Source organism: Saccoglossus kowalevskii, chromosome 11 (genome assembly GCF_978046115.1).
Source record: "Saccoglossus kowalevskii chromosome 11, keSacKowa6.1, whole genome shotgun sequence".
NCBI classification, from domain to species: Eukaryota; Metazoa; Hemichordata; class Enteropneusta; family Harrimaniidae; genus Saccoglossus; species Saccoglossus kowalevskii.
Genome location: NC_140651.1, coordinates 18,995,864 through 19,013,595, shown reverse-complemented (window position 1 = coordinate 19,013,595; position 17,732 = coordinate 18,995,864). Strand labels below are relative to the sequence as shown.

Sequence of the window (17,732 nt, the reverse complement as noted above, 5' to 3'; positions counted from 1 at the left end):
AAGTATTTGGCAGACACGGTTATAACAATTGTTATGGCATTTCCAGTAAACTATTGGGCATTTCCAGTATACATGGTTATAACCAGAATAGAGTTAGGTATATATTCCCAGTAGACAGGATTATAACAAGAATATAGTATTAGGCATCTCCAGTAGAGAGGGTTATAAGAAGTGTATAGAATTGAACATTTGCAGTAGACAGGGTTATAACAAGTGTAGAGTTGGGTATATATTTCCAGTAGACGGGATTATAACAAGTGTATAGTATTGGCCATTTTCAGTAGACAGGTTTATAACAAGATAATCGTTAATTGGAATTAGTAGTAAACAGGATTATAACAGGTGAATGGCATTGGGCATTTCCAGCAGCCAGTGTTATAACAAGGTATTAGTTTTAGAATAAGGGTAAAACATTTATATAGATTAGGCATGTACAGCAGACAGGGATGATTGTTTAATTTATCAGTTGTATATTGTACTGTGTGGTCTTTTATTGTACATTAGGTTACGTCGATTGTCTTTTCTTTCTTATTAGCTTGATCAACAACACGAAACCTGAGATGTACGATTTTCCAAATACAGTTAATATATATAAAACACTTATCGCATGCGAAATTAATACTACGCTTATGAAGGAGATTATGAAAGGTTATGATGTTTATTACATGATAACTTTTCTTCCTAGTACACTTATGTATAAATTCCGTGACGGCTTTGTACTTATGCAGATTCAGGCAAAATATAAAGTGTTCTTCTTGCTAGGATAGACTTGCCTGGGTAGTTGTATTTTTCACCAAAATTACATAACAATGTAATAGTATACCATATAATGTACAGGTTCGGTAGATTTGGTATATTTATGACGCCCTATTCAATGATCACTGTGCAATACCAACATGTTTTTTATTGTCAGGTTTTTCTAAAGGTGTAGACTCCAATAGGGAACCTTTTTGAGGTTTTTAATGTCTCACCTTGGGGCACACAAGAGTGGGGGTCTGACTCCCCTTTAACAGCCCTGTCGTTAGAATAGTCTATATAATTATGTAGGCTTATTGCGAACATCATTTTGCAACATACTGGATTGTTTTCAATATTTGGTAAATAATTGACAGACAGTGCCCTTTCAATCATTTTTTTTATGAAAATGAATTAAAAAGATATTTGTCTATTACACGTTGCCTGATAACTCTACACTTGGCGTGTTTTTAAGGGCGTTTTATTCTATTTTCACATCTGTTGTCCTATGCTTTCAACCTAGTACGTGTTATATTGTCCAAATAAAGAATAATAAATGTAGTTGCATAGAAAGGCATTGACTACTATATTCTATGTACATCATGCCACAATTTATGAAGCCAAAATTAAGTTTGTTGTTTTGTTACGTCTGATTTTAACAAATGATAAATAATGGCATATATAATGAGATGTCGTAGTTACATACAGGCAAATAATATATTAATCATGCCTCCTGGCCAAAGCTTCTCATATAACACTGGATTCTTGCTCCTATTAGCAACAGTTCTCGAAGTGTTAGATATGTACATTAAGGATTACACCATATATGATTACATGTTCATTGCCTTTATTGTGGCCACATTTGTTTCTCCCTGCAACAACGAATACGATATTACGTATACACTGGTTGCACTGGTTGCTCGTCCAAGACATGTAGTAAGTACAGCACCAGAAGCAAAATTTCTCTAGATATTATTAGAATTATGCATATAAATTATGTCACCTGACACCCTCGCAACAACCATTATGTTATGGGCATTTATATGTCTATATATATATATATATGTTTATATGCATCACGGAGTATTTGAAGTGCACATACTAATAAAAAAACTATTAAAAACCACTACAGTGCATATGTTAAAATTTACAGTATGTCATTTATCCACAGGCTTAAATCGTCTACAAATACTTTCAGTGATATAAATCCGGGGGCGTGTGACTCAACACTTTTCCATAAAGAAACAGTTGAAAGCTTCAATTATACTAATGTGGATATTATTTATTGCCATGTACGTGCTGGTTCTTTAGTAGTTGCATCAGTGACCATCGATTTAAACATATAACAATCGTCATGTGAAAATGAAATGATTTATTTTAAAAGGTGATACACAAATACGTCACATCATTTATGCGCATTTTATAACCACACATAATTGACCATGTATTGAGCAGAAAATGCAAATTTCAGTCCAGAAACACTAGTCCTAAATATGAACATGCGAAATAGTATGTTTTCACTTCTCTCTTGTGTGGGCTGTGATAAAAATAATTTGCTTTATCACAGTAATTGCTTGATTGGTATTATTATGTAAATACAGAGTGTTATTCAATAATACACAAACATCAAATAAACAGATGGTTTTATTTTCCTCATTTGCATATCGAATTACCGAGTATATCTTGAAGGATACATAAAATAAAGTATACCATTCGTGTGCTCTCTTCAAAATATGCCAAAACGTTATTCAAAATAAAAAAGCATAAAGATATATATCTACAAACCTATCTATCTCTAGTCTTATACTAGTCATATATTATAAAATCTTATACTCATTACTATAAAAAATTCCCATAACATTAATATTCATAGAAAAATTATACTGAAATTGTTGAGTTCTCAAATAAGAGGGTTCCACAATAATATTCAAGTACAGACACTACAAGTAATCATAGAATTCACAGAACGTAGCACAGTGAAATTATTTAAATCGAATCAGAATTTGTTTTTCAAAATCGTGCTAATTATTTTATCATTCAAGACTGTAAGCTACAAAAATGACACATTGGGATGTATTCGATGCAAGGTGCACCCTGCTTGGTCTTGAAAAGTCATGCCGTGTACCGTACTAGTGTAAGAGCAGTTAGAACACAGATATCTTTATACAGTTGCCTGCATCATGATTGCTTCTTTCTTGTCCACATTATTAACTGATAGTTTTGCATATGTTCTGAAAGTAATTAAATAATTAGCACAAATCAGTACCACGCCGACCTGTATAACAACAAAAGCTTGAACAATGCATGCAAAATAACTTGAAGAATAAAAATAAAGACTCACTTTCCAAACATTTCACCTTCTTCCAGTGTTTCGGGTAGTTTCTGATGACGTGTTTCTGGCAACAATAATGTCACTAATCCAGCTAAAATTGACGTTGCGCCGAATATGATAATTGGTAAAGGTTCCCACAGTGTTTTGATTAATATCATCTGTGGTGCCAGAATACCACCAATACGGGCACACATTGAGGAAAGTCCCATTCCTATGGTTCTGTGTAAAAAAGGGTAGGTAAAGTCAAACGAGACAAGACAATAATTACACTGCAATTACTAAAACACATATTCCAAATGCTGCACATTAACATATATTCTAATGCAAAATAATGAACAAATTGTGATATTGGTTACTAAAACTTGGTACGAAGTGATTTAACATAGCAAGTGATATGATTGAGCCATCTCCAAAATTCAGTTAACATTTAGCAATAGTTTTAAATTTTACTTTCACATGACTTTAAATTGAAATTGTGAAGAAATATACAACATGGATATATAATACATTGGAGATACATTCTTAATGCTGAATGTATTGAAAACGAAACAGATATCATTTTAAATCAACAAGTGAGAATCTCATCAATAATTATTACAAATACTCCTGTCAGTTAATATCACATATTCACTGTTTCTCACAGATTTTACCATGAACTGCAACAAATTCTAAAAATTATGTACACGAAATCGGTAGACATTAATGATTAATTATGATTAACTACTTAGGCCTTTTTTAGAGTAACAGTGTAACACCACATGTTACATTATGTCTTTAATATTAGTGGAGAGGTTTCAAATTGTATTAATGTGCCGCTTATATTTTCTAGACACACCATGTACAGCCCATGTTAACTCAATGCTAATTTCGAGGAAAACTTGACACCAATTATCTACCAAAAGTTGTGCAAGACACATAAAACATTATTCATTTTTTTTTCAAAATACTGTTGTCTTCATTGGAAATGGCTCTGTCCATGTTCAATGTTTAGTGACTGTGTCAATTACTAACAATGATGTAAATAAGACGGATTATAATTAATGAGTGGGAGGCATTCATAATGTTAAAAATGTGATGTTACTTCGAACGGAATCCATGTTTTCTTCAGTCATGTGAAGCTGCCGAGATTAAGATCATATATCAATCGAAAAAAATTGTAAAATGCACGCATAAACCATCTAAACAAATTGGACCAAATAACAAAACAATACACCATGTTTGTTGTCAGGTAAAGCATGTAAAATATGAATTTTGTTATTCATTTCTTAATTTTTATCGAAACCGGAAAATTAAGCTCCGTAAAATATATCTCAAAATCAGGCAGAACATGTGTAGAGAAATTATATCTAGTCATTTATTTTGATTTAAATCACTGAACTAAACTTGCATCAAAAACTCACCATGAGTTTTGATCATTACTAAAAGCGAACTTCACTTTAAACTACACTTGATTCCCGCGACTAATATGTCAACACAAATATAAGCAGAGCATTTTTAATAGGTAATATTTCAATGTTATGAATGCAACTTTGACTATCTTTCTTGAAATCACAGGATATTATTTTTCACTACGCGCTAAATTTATCTCTTCTTGTGATTGCTGGTTATACTGTAAGTGACATAAGATCGCCATGTTTAAAAACATATATCAATATATCAAAAACAATTGTAAATATCACCAAGATAATTTTAAAATAGTAATATTTACGTGGAATATTTAGGCAACATTATATTGTATTCTATTGGCTGACGTCACGTTTTTAAGCAGTTTCATTAGACAGTTTCACTTTCAAACACATGGAACATGTTGTTGATATTTCCAGTAGACACTCTAAATGATGCGTTGATGGCGTCAAACTACAATTACTAACTGCATCTTACCTTACAGGAGTTGGGTAGATTTCAGCAGAGAATATATAGACAATGGCAAATGCGGCAGAAACAGCAAATTTACCAATCATCGCCAAAGTGATACCAATCCATTGCATTTCACCTAAAAACAAAAACCACTTTGTTGTGTATATTTCTTACGAAAAGACGGGTACGCCTAAAGTGTGGAAAATTGTGATTACACGGATTTCTACGCCATAATATATTTGTCGTGTTATTGACACTTTACTGAATATAACTGTCATTTTTGATAGCATAACGGAATCGATATGAATTTGGGACACAGATATATGTAATGTTACAGAGTATTACAATTATACTTACAAACTGGTGCGAATAATGTAAGTATACATGCGACGCCCGCTAATATCAATGTTGATGACTGAGACCATCGTCGTCCAAAACGAGTTTCAGGAAGAAAGATTGCTAGTGTATAAGCTGGTATTTCCACTGCTCCCGACATGAAAGCATTCAAGTAGTCGTTACCACCTAGATTGGACGTATTAAGTGAAAGCCCATAGTACACTAAGCTGATAGTAAACCTGTTTCAATGACAAGACATGAACACTTTTAAAGATTACACTGGTTGCCTTGACTGACAAAACCTGTTGTTTTTGTTGTGTTTTTCTTACCAGTTGTAGAAGAGATTCAAAGATTTCTTTCTCATGTTCGACAGTCGAATAAGATCAAGGAAACTCCCAGCATCTCTGTTCTGTAAAAGGTGTAAATACAATGAATCATGTGTGTATGTTAACTACAGTTTATGTACATGTAAATCTGCACACAAAAACTGTTAAAATTTATCCTTAGTGACAATCGCACGAATAGAATATATATATAAATATATGAACGAAATAAATAGGTGCCTGGGGAAAGCAATATATTAATAATATAATTACTGTGTGAATGACATATACACACGACTAGAGCAATGTTCTTGCTGCCTTCAATACACATGCAAATCTAAAATATATTGGCACAGTCGATAACATAGATGTAAAAGTACCTTTAAATCTCCATTATATGCGGACAACTCTTCATACACGCTGCTAGGAACAGTAACTTTATTCACTTCAGCACACTTTTTAATGATTGTCGCTGCCTTTTCGTATTTTTCTACTGAAATCAGCCATCTTGGTGACTCCGGAATAATCCTTAGAGTGAAAAAGATAAAAGATGTAGATACATGCAATGTCATCAACATACTTAGTTATTTATTATCAACACAGAGTATATATCTCTATACATTACATATGATTTGCATGAAATAAGACGCCTCACCTCACTTATATGCATGGATAAATTTCTGTGGCAATGTGACAAGTTATGGAAAACATTGCACGTACGTTTGTACAATTTGATGCATATCATCAATCACAGCAAAAGTCTGTCAATTGACATTGACCATCGTGATTATGCATATTATCCGAATACAATAGTCATCGTTGTGAGCCATATTGTGATGGTTTAAAAGTCCTTAACACACATAGATAACAAATAGAAATATTCTTTTTATTAAAATAACAATTATTATAATTGAAAGTTGCTTTTAAACTTGAATATAACTTACCACCAATACAATAAGAAAATCGTGGCCGGTATTGACAAGCACAATTGTAGTATCCACCAGTATCTGATGAAGTACGCCAGAAAAGCTAATAGCATATATCCAAAACTGAAGTAAAATTCTATCACAGCTCCGGCGAACACTCGCTTTGAGGGTCCAACAAGTTCGGTAGCTAAAGTGTCATATTGAGAATGAAATAAATTGGTGTTTATATACTATCCAAGCTTATAATACAATTAAAGAGCATTGAGCACCACTTAATTGGCATAATCTTACCTAAAACGAAGGACACCATGAACATTCCCATGTGTGAAGCACCTACAAATACCCTGAATATGGAGTAGGTTTGGATATTTGGTGAAAATGCACAGGCTGTTCCTGGAATCGCCATGCACAATGCAGATAACATCAAAGTAGGTAAACGCCCAATCCTGAAATATATGTGAAATACAAGAATGTCATGTCGTCCTGTGAAATATATGAGACTACATCTGATACAGTGTATTTCAGACACGAACGTCATGTCGTCCTAAAATGTTTTCCATACTTCATTATTTTGTAATGTTTTAGATAATGTATATGGTACAGATATATTGTTAATTCAATGTGCATAAAGATCTATCGAACATCGGATTTAATAGGTGTATGGCGCTACTATTTGGTCGTTCACTAAGTAAGCACAAAGTTGAATATTATTGAATATTAACTAACCTATCAGAAAGAGCCCCGAATCCTACTGCTCCAATGAACAAGCCAGCCATATACGCAGAAGATGATAGTGCTCCCAAGTAATATCGACCACACACTAAATCAAACTACAATAAAAATACATTTCACCTAATATAAATAGTTCACAAACAAAACAAAATTATAACAACTGCGTTCTCATAGATCTAAATCTTGAGAATGGATATGGAAAATTGGTGCGAATAGTTTACATCGAGAAAATTTTAAAATGAAAATTGATCAACAGACATAAAGATTCATAATTAAAATACTTATAAAAAAACAGTCACATGAAATAAACAAACGGTTAATTATTCATTATGTAAATGTTTTGTAAAACCTAGATTTGTTCTTGCTTGCTTCATGGGGGCGTCCAATAGTCGCGTTCATCTTAATAATATATATGTACCTGATAATTGACATTACCCTCTAAATTCCACTGTTAGCAGTGGAATCAGTAACTGAAGACCCTTTACAACACGAAAATCGGAATGTATACATTTACTTATCTGTGTTATTTTCTAAAGCTATTATTATACGTACCTCTTGAAAAACCGTTGATTTGTACTGTGATCGGTCATATATCCATCCATGATTACATTTTATAGTATAATTGGTGTATGTCTTGTTTTCATAGCGTTCACAATTACTGTAAACCAAACCACTGTCACACTGATTAGAGCTCTCTTCTAATGGTATACTGTGGTTCTTCATCATATCTTGGCAAAACATCACCGAGTTGTTCAAACTGCAACCATCTTCATCCAACTCTGGAACATAGCACCAATGATCTGTCTCAGCGGCTAAAAACACTTGGGCGAATGCATGGCTCGCTGGTAAGATGGCCATGAGGCAAAGTAGATAGTAACATCGTTTCTGATATGTCCCAAATTCACCAAGATATTCAAGTATGTTATCAAACTTTCTACATTTATGCGTGTCTCCCCCAAGCCTCTTCATACTGATATGTCGTACTATATACTCCTAGATGTTACATGAAACTGAAATAATAAAAAAAGTGATTTCATCTAAAAACATTGTCATTTATCATATAATAGAACAAATGGCACTAGCATTGCCAGAATAAGGTGTACATGAAACAGAATTCGAATGCAGTCAGCGAAGACAATCAACTTAGTTTCTTGAACTGTCCACCTAATTATATATTGACCAGACCTATCACCGTGGGCGTCGACACTGATAATCTGTTATAAGATGGTCCAAATAATTATGTATTAGCGTACGCCTGATATCCGTCACTGGAGCGCGTGCTTGAATGGTAGACTACTGTAAGTAGATTATTTCTTTCTGTGTTTAATAATACATAATTTCACAAAAACGTTGGAAAGCATCAGCACAAGTGCTCAATCAGCGAGAAATTGTATGTACTCGTAACATCTTACAAATAAGGCAACTTTATGTTGCGGAACTATGTTCACTCGCAGACTAAGGATTACCAAGGTACAGTCTCATGGAATGACTAGCAGCCGAACTACACTAAGCTAAAACAAAGCAACGTAAGTATGCACTATTTCCCCCAATTATAATGCCCTGACAAAATATATATAGGCGCGCGTATCCATGCGATGAGAATATCCAAACGAAAGGAAGAAAAGCGTGTCATGTGATATGTAATATCAAATATTTGTGGTTCATATTGGATAGCCATTATATGTAAATCTATCGCGGTCAATCCGGAATCGAAAATAATTAAGTTCAAATATCGCATAACACCCTTAACCAGTGTTTTTTTAAAACACTACAAATATCAATATCGCCTGTTTACTACTTCAGAAAGTATCTCTCCTAAATTGAATATTGCAAAATAACCAGCCTTTATCTGTCATAACTTTGTCGTCTATAATTATGTTCACAGAGTAGCGACCTATAGGTGTCCAATCACGGCCATGTGTTATTTGTAACAATAATTATTGGCTTCCCAAAACATAACACACACACACATATATTGGGCATAATGAACAGTTCAGTCTCTTTAATCATAATCTTATGGGCTCAGAAAGAAGACACTCATAATGAAAAAACTACAAATGCAAGAAAAGTGTATTGCAATCAGTAAGAGATTCAGGGTGGGATGGTGGGTATCAAAAGTACAGCCTGGAAAACGCATGCACAGACAACATGCATACATCAATATACAAAAGATGTGTCAACCTGCACCTCGGACTGTGGGGGTGTTATATGTTACCAATGACAATGAAGGTGCTAACACACAAAAGCCAGTAATGTCCTTTAACAAACACTGCGCCGATGCCAGATTTTAAATTGTGAACGGAAATTCAGAGGGATGCAAATGCATTCGAGAAAGGGTGGACTATCCAGGGGGATAGAGTGTGATGGAAGTTCGATCTGCTTACTATATTTTTTTTTGTGATAAAGTGTCTAGTCCATTGGGTCCATTGTGGCTAGATTCGTTTTCATAAATTTAGGTTTGAAATATATTCTCCTCTAATATTTTTCCGATATCGAGTTCATGTTCGCACATTCCAATCTCACGCTGTTAGACTTATGTTTAGAATCAACAACTTACATGTTTAGGGTGGAGATTATAAACATATATAACATGAATAGATTGTTTACTTATAGTATTTAGTTGTGGCTTTAACCGTGAGACACATCCCTGGTAATCACGTGACCGTGCCAATCACTGCAGTGATTGGCTGATCGCATGTTTACCCCGCCACGCCTTAGTGACTTGACTTTTAATGGAGAGAGTTTGTAACCTTTGTTTGAGGGAGAACATGAGAACGGCACAGCGAAGGGTTACCTCAGCTGACTGTTTGTGTGAATAAAGCTGGACTATTTGTAATGAACTAATATATATTCATTTGGCGAATCTGGTATCCCTACGTGTAATAAGTGACATCACCAAAGCGAGACGAAGTTCCCCGATCCCCGAACTCAACGCCTGTGTCCACAGCAATATTCTGCCTATCATTAATGTAAAGTCGTTCATCCTAAACGAATCCGTTACAAAATCATAAAATCCATCCCGGAAGTCAGCCAAGTGTGTGTGCTCTGGGAAAATAAATATTCTAATTTGCGATAATTAATTAAATCATGATGTGATTTGTTTTTAAGTATCTTCAATTTAAGGCAAATTGTCCCGTTGTACGGACATGGCAGGTGATATTTGTCACAATAATTAATATTACATAGCACAGAATACATCTTTTGACCCTTTGAATTATTGGGCCATTCATGGCGATCAGTGGATCAGTGGTGTAACTGCCCCCTCATCGGCAAACTAATAGAAACAAAACGAAAACATCCTTAGAAATTGTTAAGATCTTTGATCTTTCTGAATGGTTGCTCACTTCTATGTAAACAGCTTGCAGTCTGTTGCGATTCCGACGAAAAATTCTTGAAAAATTAATATAAATTGCGTAAACGAGGGGTGAACGCGAAAGTCATGTGACCGCGAAATCCCAACAGACTTGCCAACAGTGTAAGCGCCCTCACATTATCGGCTAGATTTGGGTTCCAAACTCGACTCCAAAACAATTTGTGATTTTGTTGTAAATTTTTTTGAAAAACAACCGAAAAAATAAAAATATTTCTAGCGACCTTGTTTTATGACAGAGTTGACTAACTAGCATACGCCTTTATGCCTTCCCTTCCAAACACATTCTGCGTTCTCTTATTCTGGCGACTTTGTTGTAGTTATCTCACATATATGATATTTGTAAAAAGCCGGAACGTAAAGTGTAACAACAACGAAATTGGGCGTGGGAAAAACTTAGGACAATCATTGAGTATTCGACGGGGTGATACAATTTAAAGCGAAGAATTGTGAACGCGTTTTTTTTTAACAAACTTATATAATAAGTTATCAGTATTCATATTAAATTAACGTTTTGTATCGATATGATTTATGTTTAATTGATTACAATTTGCATACGAATACACTACCCACACTCGTCACCAAATCCTAAACGTGAATATTGTGTCGGTATGTGAATTATAGTCCCGACCTCCGTCAGTTTTGAAATAAGACTTGCGTGATACACCTGTGTAACGGGTTGATTTCTCTCAGGCTCGTGGCGACAATCGCTTGATTGGTCAGCTTTAACTTTGGGCGTGTTCTGTCCAATTGTGTGTGTTTTTCTTTACAACGGGACAATTTGCCTTGAAATTGCCGGGAAATCGAGATATCTAAAAATTAATAACATCATGATTTAAATAATTATTGCAAATTAAAACATTTACTCCTACAGAGCATTCCCCCTGTGACCGACCCTGTTCCATTTTAACGACTTTAAATGTTCGATATTACGTATCACGTGACACCCTTTACCTCATTTGACAGTTTGATGTTCCAATTGTATAGATACGCGCGGTGATATTTATTCTATCAGGGATTAACCATCAGGTCTGACAATAAATGCAGCTCAAAACTGAAAAAAAGAGTAATTTATATTGTTTTCCATCCTGCCGCACAAGTTTGTTGGCGAAACCCATATTTTCTTTATCAGGTCAGCATCCTTCACAGCAACCAAAAAATGTATTATGTATAATTATATTGTCGGCACTATTCTAACATTGCCTTATTTCCCGCAACGCTCTACCAACCATACATTACTGTGACCAATTTATATTTACTACAAGATCAGTCTTTCAATTCTAATGTTCAGTTATTTGATTAAAAGCACTAATTTCCAAGTCAGTTTGTACTATCCGTCATAGTCATGTGTAAGCGAAAGATGAAAAAAGAGGCTATATTTCCGGGAATTAATTTCTTAACGTTTTGAATCTAATAATAAACTATAAAACAACGACCCAAAATGTTGTTTCAAAACCTCAAAATTGTCAATGCATTGTGCCATCCTTTGTGAAATTGTCTCAACTCCTCCCACCTCGGCGCGGAGCCAAGATATACCAAGGGCAATAGGCACACATTTTGGATCAGTGATACATTTTGTTTTGGACGATTTGTGGAATAATGTGAACGTAACATGCCTTTGGTTCCACGGGAAACTAGCTATTAGTAAAATAATAATTAATAATAATATACGTAATAAATATACACACAAACTTAATACTAACGCTTGTGGTGTGAATAGAAAAAGCCTTAAGTTATCAATATTTAAAAGAGCCGCCACCAACGAAGACTATTGCGCGCGCTTCCACTTCACGATTGCGTGCGCGTCTGTTATCCGCTATAAAAGAGAAATTCCGCTAAAGTACTATAAAATGGTGTGGTGTGGTTGACTTTTCAAAGGTCAGAGGCTCAGAGCCTCAGAGGTTGGGTATCAAAGGATAACATATAATATTAATATTGTTTAATAACATTTTTTAATTTTTTAATATTTAAGACAACATAATCCAGATCTTGATGATCTACTGACTTGAAAAATAAAAGTGAGAAACAAAAAAATGTGGGTAAAATGTATTTTTGTTTATCGATGATTGTAGCGGACGTAATTGATAAATGTACTATGGTCACGTAAAGTAGTTCTTGCATTGTGCAGCGATTTTGTGTATTATTACTTACTTGCTGCATACATTTTAGCTGGATGTAAATTCATGTGTGATTTCTAAAAGGCTGACATCTCTCGCTACTGTATCGTAACACTTTTGAGTCAACGACAACCGATACTCACAATTACTTCCCGGTAAATCAATGCGCGCGTTGTGCGTCTTTTTGCTGTTTGAGCAGAAGATGTTCCCACAGGACCACACACAAGTTAATTCGAGAGAGGCACAAGCTTGCTCGTCAATGCTTGATGTATAATTTGATTCCCTAACACTGTAAAATAAATATATGTACTCCTAAATGTAGGACTTGTCCGTATGTTTGATAAACTGTCCCATATAAGTAGTCCTGTGGTCGCGCCAGATGGGGGGGGGGGGCACCAGTGAACAAAAACATGGCCACATGTTAATTTAACTTCTTGTGTACATGTCATGTGCTTTCATTTCCCGCATTAAGAGTAGACTATATGTCCAGATAATATTTTTACCTATGTGGCACTATAGATAAAAGGGTTTCCCATTTGTTCAGATCAATTGATGCTGGTTGGCGTGGTAATTATACTTTCAATTAAGATTTCAATATTACCCTGCATTTATTCAGTCATAGAAATTCAATTATGCATTTCTTATGGAAAGTATATATTACATACTAAGTCCAGTCCAATTTTGTACAATACATTGATGGCAGGAAAAAATAACCAAACCAATCATTGTAAGACTAGTATTTGTGCAGTGACTAGATTTATGTAAAGGTGTTCACTAAATAAAGTAGTGTATTTTTTGTTTTATTTCTATGCAAATGAATTAAATTTTGTCACATTTAGCAGCCACAACAATCTGTGTTAAAACAGGCCATTTAATATCCCCACTAAGTTTGGTCCAAAAACATGCAAATTAGCTAATTTATGAAATTAACATATTTGATATATACCCTAATCAGATCTGAGGAGTATCCAAAAGCACACTTGTACCAAATTGTCTTAAAATATTCTTGAGATTTTCATGAAATACAGACAACGAAACTTGAAAACTCCAATATTACCCCCAGCCTCTGCATATATAATTGTTAATCCCATTCATATTGTGCACCTAATCAAGAATGATCTGTGAGATTTAACCTTTGAGGTTTTGCATTGTGTTAAATACACATTGTAATTTAAATTGTTGAATTTCAAAGACTGGATCTGTTGCGGTTTTCTTAATATATAGAATGTGATAATTAGAGATGATCTACTCATTCAAAGACTCCCTTTCCACACCTACAAAACATGATTTAAAATACCCTGTAGAAAATGCTCAACATAATATAACCTTTAATCATCAAAATTATGTTATCGTCGTTGATCACGCCCTCTTGCGGCGACATACTCATCCGTTCTAATATGTGTTTTTTTTTCAAACGAGTAGAAAAACAACACACTCTAGTTAGAGAGAATGGATTATATTTATATCTATTTATATCTATTTCAATCTATTTTCAAATAATCATCGTTTCATTCACATATACAACAAGGGGCTTTCACAATACCAGCACATCTGAGACTCTGACCTCTGAAAAGTCAACCACACCATAAAATAGACATGGTATGACACAGCGCATTCCATTTTCAGACTGCTTGTACGCGACAAACATTATTTAAGGTATTCGTAGAGGACGTTCGAACACCAAATAACGAAATCCACATTATTGTAGCGCAAAATGGTACGTAATCTGTATGTGCTAGTTTTGAAAAATGGTTTGAAATACAGTGATACCCAAAATTGTCCGTGTACATATTGGAAACATTGCTTGATCGTGCCTATTTTTCAAATTATCACACTTTTGAACAAATATTGTTCAAAATCACCCGGGGAGTTGCTTGGTTGTTAGCAATCATTGGCTGCAGTACTGCAACGGTATATCGTTATTTTGATATCGGCGGCAGGATTATTTCACCCCACCCTGCCATCAAAGTTAAATGTGCAAAGAACGACAGCTATCCATCTAGTGACAGTGATGCATCATATAGAGTGCCCGCACAGCTGCGATTATTAGAGTCACTAGGTTTTACAGCAAACACTCCATATTGAACCCAGACTAGTGAATTATTTTTAATAATTTTAGATGGTTTGTACTGTACTCTATAAACGACAAAATATACTATAAACAATATTACGAGCATTGAATGAAAAAATTGTCTGAGCAGGGCGCAAAAAACAATACGAGTGAAAAGAGTTTACCACAGCTATGCGTGTCGCAATGTTTTTGTTGTTCATGTATTATTAATTCTAGTATTTTACTAACCCAAGCCCTTTTGCATACCGTCATTGGAACCTCGGAGGTCATTCTATATAAAAACATTACACCATGTGCGTTCTTGCTAAAAAAAACATAATAGGCCCCTAGGGCTGGCAGCACATTGGCAAACCATACCCCCTATTGCGGACGCACTGTAAATTTAGTACCCCCTAGAGCAGATATATTGAAGAAAAAAACACCCTCTATTGCAGATATATTGAGAACATCCTACTTCTATTGCGTGCATTCTCTGCCGTTTTTCTCGAGGGTTGGCCAAAATTAGAGAATGATCAGAATACATGATGAAGCGTCCCGCAGTTGGGATTTGGTTCGTCGCCGAAACCATGCTGGAAAGGTCAAAGGACTCAAACGGGTGCACCTTAGATATTTGCTTTCTATTCAACAACATTGTTAATGTTGGTATTGGAAATGTTAATTCAATATTCCACTCAGATTAAGACTTGGTTATTCTAATATTTTATAAAAATAAAGCAGTTGTCAATACCAGTACGTGATCTCGTACAAACAACTGATTTCAAAATAGGAAGGATTTAAACCGAATTCTAATCGGATTTGTAATGAAAAAAAGCGACACTTATAACATTGTGTTGTGATTGCCTCAATGGCTGTTTTGTACAAGTTCAGAATGTCACAAACCGATTTCTAGGTCAGTCGCATATTTAAGAACCTGTGTTTTTTTCACAAAAACTCACTCATGATGTTCAACACATGTTCAAATACATTTGGGACGACGTATTATATCAGCGTATGTAATAGTAACGAATAATGAACGATTTGAACGAAATTTTCGTGTTAGTGAAAAAAAAAACAGATTACTATGTTCGACAACCACAAACACAAATTCAAAACGACATTTTTGAAATAGTAGAAAAAAATTATATCGGTAAAATAGTTTATAATAGTGTTATGGAGCAAACGAGTTGTCAAATATACATTCTATAGAAGAAAATGCACAAAAATAAGTATTTCTCACCAGTATTGCTGTAACCAGATTCCCGTACCTGCACAACAAACAGATTGGGACATACGTGGACAATAATCTTTTTAATAGTAGTTGACCTTTGCAAAGGCTAAACCACAGGCAGATGGGTGACTACATTGGCCAGCATTTATTCCATTAATTAAATCAAATCCAACACGCAAGCATTAATATTGTTTCCTCATTGACAACGTCGATACAAACGCACAACCTACATGTCAACAGACAAACATATAAAACAGATGTGGCCCGAGGTAAGGCCGTGTTAACACTCCCCTCTCTCTTTCACAAATAACTACCCACGTGATGACGTCGACTGGTCCTATCACACACGTGACAACAAGAGAAATGGTTCACTCTGACCAATTTTACCTTTCTTTAGTATAAGACAACTCCCAACTTCACATTTACTTGTGCTCAAGACTGTAGTCGTTTGCGGGGATCCACTATTTTATCCATGATGCTGAGTTCAGAGCATGTTCTGCGCGTCTGCCCAGTAAAGCTATGGTGGGTTAGTATATTATAGTTTAGTAATGTATATAATTCAGTGCAACAGCAACCTATGAATGGTTTATATTATGATTATATTCCGTATCTGGATCTGAAACTGTCCATACTAGTTTGAATGTATTCGATGTGGTGCGGTGCGGATAAGTAGGTCAATTAGAAAACATACAATTTAATGTGTACAGAATCAAGAACTTGTATATGTAATTTACCTAACACTAGATAAAATACAAAGTACCTATTTGCAATTTCTGGTGATAATATAACATTGTTTAAATGAAAAAAGCTACTGCAACGTCAATATTATGATCAAATTATTTGTATTCTGGTGGTAAAATAAAATAAGCTAAACTGTTCATCTGTAGTGTTGAATTTACTCTGAAAAAGTCAAAAAAGAAGCAGCAACTGAGTTTTTTTGTTATTTGTTTGTCTTTCACCGCTTGTATTTATTTAAGTCTTGAACCGTAGTAGTTTATTATTTATTTTTTATTTATAGTGGGCGGATGAGTATTATTTCAACAATTTACCACACTAGGAAATAACAATCACATTTTAAGTGACGTCACATCTTCCACAACGAGGAGTGACAGCACACTACGTGTTGATGGCGCACTATCGCTTGCGTTCCCGTCACAAAGCATATTGCTTCCGCAATACTTTAATACCTGTAGACAGGGTTATAACAAGTGTAAAGTATTGGGCAGACGGGATTATAACATTTTTTTGAAATTAGTTGTAGACAGGATTATAACAATTGTCATTGGCATTTCCAGTAAACTGAGTTATTACAAGTGTATGTATTGTTCATTTCCAGTAGACAGGGTTATAACAAATGTATAGTATACAGTATTGGGCATTTCCAGTAAACATGGTTATAACCAGTGTAGAGTTAGGTATATATTCCCAGTAGACAGGATTACAACAAGAATATATTATTGGGCATCTCCAGTAGAGAGGGTTATAAGAAGTGTATAGCATTGCACATTTGCAGTAGACATGGTTATAACAAGTGTAGAGTTAGGTATATATTCCCAGTAGACAGGATTACAACAAGAATATATTATTGGGCATCTCCAGTAGAGAGGGTTATAAGAAGTGTATAGCATTGCACATTTGCAGTAGACAGGGTTATAACAAGTGTAGAGTTGGGTATATATTTCCAGTAGACAGGGTTATAACAAGTGTAGAGTTGGGTATATATTTC

At 34.7% G+C, this 17,732-nt stretch overlaps 1 protein-coding gene across 2 annotated transcripts; it reads right to left on the bottom strand.

Annotated features, from left to right (window-relative positions):
- Positions 1-2,361: 2,361 nt before the first annotated feature.
- Positions 2,362-16,058, bottom strand: LOC100371225 (organic cation transporter protein-like). Of its 2 annotated transcripts, XM_085504987.1 has the most exons (12): positions 16,016-16,041; positions 11,566-11,665; positions 7,794-8,251; positions 7,236-7,339; positions 6,801-6,955; positions 6,528-6,696; positions 5,964-6,111; positions 5,590-5,669; positions 5,282-5,499; positions 4,949-5,060; positions 3,077-3,286; positions 2,362-2,966 (listed from the first exon to the last, which is right to left on the bottom strand). In XM_085504987.1, the coding sequence occupies exons 3-12, from the start codon at positions 8,208-8,210 to the stop codon at positions 2,897-2,899; spliced, it is 1,683 nt and encodes a 560-aa protein (XP_085361113.1). In that variant the 5' UTR covers positions 8,211-8,251; positions 11,566-11,665; positions 16,016-16,041; the 3' UTR covers positions 2,362-2,896. The 2 variants fall into 2 exon arrangements, with proteins under 2 accessions (XP_085361113.1, XP_085361112.1); XM_085504986.1 differs by lacking the exon at positions 11,566-11,665 and having other exon boundaries at positions 16,016-16,058.
- Between the last annotated feature and the right edge of the window lie 1,674 nt (positions 16,059-17,732).

Bases quoted from the DNA above. Each gene is read 5' to 3' on its own strand.
- LOC100371225 (XM_085504986.1), bottom strand. From the start codon at position 8,210: ATGAAGAGGCTTGGGGGAGACACGCATAAATGTAGAAAGTTTGATAAC. The intron at 6,956-7,235 runs GTTAGTTAATAT...CATATATTTCAG, and splicing joins TTCGGGGCTCTTTCTGATAG to GATTGGGCGTTTACCTACTT. The intron at 5,061-5,281 runs GTAAGTATAATT...TTTTGTTTTTAG, and splicing joins TACATTATTCGCACCAGTTT to GTGAAATGCAATGGATTGGT.